The 3220-nt window shown below is 36.6% G+C and overlaps 1 protein-coding gene across 1 annotated transcript; it reads left to right on the forward strand.

Moving 5' to 3' along the window:
* Nucleotides 1–588: 588 nt before the first annotated feature.
* Nucleotides 589–2141, forward strand: LOC138318621 (cell division control protein 42 homolog). The gene is made up of 2 exons (XM_069261151.1): nucleotides 589–887; nucleotides 1172–2141. The coding sequence occupies exons 1-2, from the start codon at nucleotides 687–689 to the stop codon at nucleotides 1535–1537; spliced, it is 567 nt and encodes a 188-aa protein (XP_069117252.1). The 5' UTR covers nucleotides 589–686; the 3' UTR covers nucleotides 1538–2141.
* Nucleotides 2142–3220: the final 1079 nt, after the last annotated feature.

Here is a 3220-nt window from a genome sequence, read left to right on the forward strand (position 1 = left end):
ATGGATTTCAACAGTTTGCGGAAAATTTTCATTTGATTTAATATTGAGTTCTGAATATAAAACAAAGTGTCTGCTGACAAAGAGTGTCACTGTTTATGTATTGAGACAACTTATGATAGTAAGAAACAACAAGAAATAAAAGTTTACTCTTTTATCAGTAAAACAATGCCTTCATATTAACATCTTTTGTTTGTTATTAATATTATTTAAATTTTATAGACAACTCGGTGCTGTATCAAACATTTAGATATCAAACAGTTTGTTTTGCCTTCAAACTGTCCAAAGATTGATTTTTTTGTTGTTAGTATGAAAATGAACGTTGAATCCTACTTGACTTATATTATGAACACTTAATTGTTATCAGGTATCAGAGAGCTCACACTGTTTATTAAATGTGTATACAAACACACGTCTGGTGGGATTATCCCGACCATAGGCCTTACAGGTGAGCTTGTATATATGAGCAGACGACAGGTATACGGAAACAAAGCGTAACGGCCATGACATAGTCAAATTCACACAGTCGTCAGAGCTGTATTCTGATTGGCTGTCGCTGTCCTCATACGAGGGTATAAAACCTGACGAAGTTATGTATAGATCCAGAACAGGACATACAGCTTTGTCACACACACAAAGGATCTTCATAACGATTACTAATTCCTAGTCACACAACCTCTTACGTCAAGATGGTGATGTCTGTTTATGAATCCGGAGTCCAATGTACCCTAGTTGGGGACGGGATGGTCGGGAAAACGTGCCTTGCACGCTCATTTGCTGACCGGACATTTCCGGTCAATTATGTGGCTACCGTGATGGACAAATACAGTGGTACCACGTATGTGGACGGAAACAAGTATGGGATTACACTGACCGATATGGCCGGAGAGGTAAGTTATCAATGCAATATGTATATTGTTGTTATTCTTTCCTAGAATTATTGCTATGATTATTCAATTGGAATTTTGACTATTCTGGAATTAAAATAGATTCTAATTAATGAGGAGTCTTTAACTAACTGCCCAATCTTTAAAGAATATTATTGTTACATACTGTATGAGTTACTGAATGCTGTTTTTTCTGCCTTGTTTAATACTTCCAAGTTTCCAATTATTCTAGAAACAATCAAAAGACTACGACATGCATAACAATTGTTCTTTTTTTCTATTTACAGCATGATGACCTGGCTACCAGTACGTACAAAGAGACTGATGTTTTCATCATCTGCTACAGTGTTGTGGACAGGGACTCACTGGACAGTGTCCGCGACTTCTGGGCCCCAGAAATCCGCAACATTGCCAAAAAACGACCGGTCATTCTCGTGGCCACCCAGACCGATCTCCGCAAGCCAGCAAAGTCTCAGCATGTCAGTAAGAAGGAAGGAGAAGCCCTGGCCAAATTCATCAAAGCTGACGGGTTCCTAGAGAGCTCAGCCTTCGCCAAAGAAGGGGTTTCTGCTGTGTTCAAAACTGTCGTTCAGTCAAGCCTCCGCTTCAACAAGAAGAAGTGTAACATTATGAAACGCGTGTTCAACAGGTGAACAGACTGTTCCAGTAAGTGAACTTGACTAACAATGATCCCCTGTGATCATATTGAATCAGACCTTTCGAGCGGGTTCTCATACCGTACCGGTCAGATTGACCTCACTCAATACACAGTGGACTTGTCCAGCTGAGTCGAGGTCACTGGCCAACAAAGGAGGGTGTGGCGCCGAGTGGACGTCATACACGTGCTTTTGTGCATTTCACTAAGAACTGGTTCCATTACATTATATTTTCGCTGTATAATGATGGGTTTTTACTTGTACAATGCACTGTAGTGTATGATGGGTGTGACTCCCGAAAGTGACATGAACTGTGTAATTATATGTGGAGATGAAATCTCAGCTATTGTGCATTATCATGAGCCATGACACTGTTCATAATGTATAAAGACATATCAAAGGAGGAGCACTTGCATATAAAACAGTCTGTAGGACACCATTAAAGAGTGGGAGGGAGGATCCCACGTAACGATAGTAGCCTTGATCCCAGCCGGCTTCTGTATCAGACCAAGAAAGAAATAAGTGCCCTTGTCGTGAAGCAAAATAAAACATACAATTATTTGAAATTCAATCATCAATCAATAAAGAACGGTAATGTCAATCATGTTTCATTGTTTTATTTCCATATGCAAGTTCACTTATTACCAGTTTGATTAATGTTTATGTTCACAGTTAATCAAATATTTGGAATAGTTTAACAGAGATATGTATTTTCAAAACATATGTTTTGATAATGTCTGGTACATCGTTGCTTCATTTCGCAGAAATTTGTTAATTGATTTTATATCTGATATGAATAAAAAGCCATCAGATAGTTATTTCAAAGGAACAAGATATTTCATTTTAAAAAAATCAAAAGATTTATATTGGATATTAATTGTTTCAAATAAAAAGAATACATATCTGCACTGTTACATTTAATTGATTAACTGATAAAATATTTTATGCGAACAAAACATATGACTGCCTAAGTAGCCAAAGCAATTAAAACGCAAATCATTGATTTGGAGAATAATGAATTCAAATTGCATTCCAATCTTTAGTACATAATGGCAGCATGCCAGTTTTTACACAACGCGAGGCTTACAAAACACGTGCTGTACATTAGCAAAGAGAGATAAGTTAAACAATGGATTGCATAGTTGTATGTAGACTACTTAGTGTTTATTGAGATAAGGATTCCATTAATTGAAGGAACGTTCAAGAATATATATGATATCATTATGCTACTCAAAACATTCATAGCATACCGGGACATCATCTATTCTTGTGGTGTTTTTCTATTCTTTCCAGTGATTCATTTTCTGCTTTACGTCGAATTTGAGGTTAAAGTTTTAGAAAAAAAAGCAGAACTTCTTCAAACCTGAGTTAAAGTTGAAATATTGATAATGGAATTTTGAGTATCGCAACAACAAAGTTAACTGAGATTACACAACAAAACAATTGACCCAGTGATCATAACAGAAATAACGTCTGTTCACTTTAAGAATTATCTAGTAGAGGAGACCGAGGCCTTGATTTCAATCATCACCAATCTAGGCCTTGGAATAGATTCTCAACACCTTTATGAACGAACAAACAATATGAATTATTATCGTTTTATTGCATATTGTTGTTTGAAACAAAGTCAGGTAAACTGGTCTTATAACTCAGCCATTGGTATAGCTAGATTGCATTCAT

This window comes from Argopecten irradians, chromosome 3, assembly GCF_041381155.1.
Source record: "Argopecten irradians isolate NY chromosome 3, Ai_NY, whole genome shotgun sequence".
Lineage (NCBI taxonomy): Eukaryota > Metazoa > Mollusca > Bivalvia > Pectinida > Pectinidae > Argopecten > Argopecten irradians.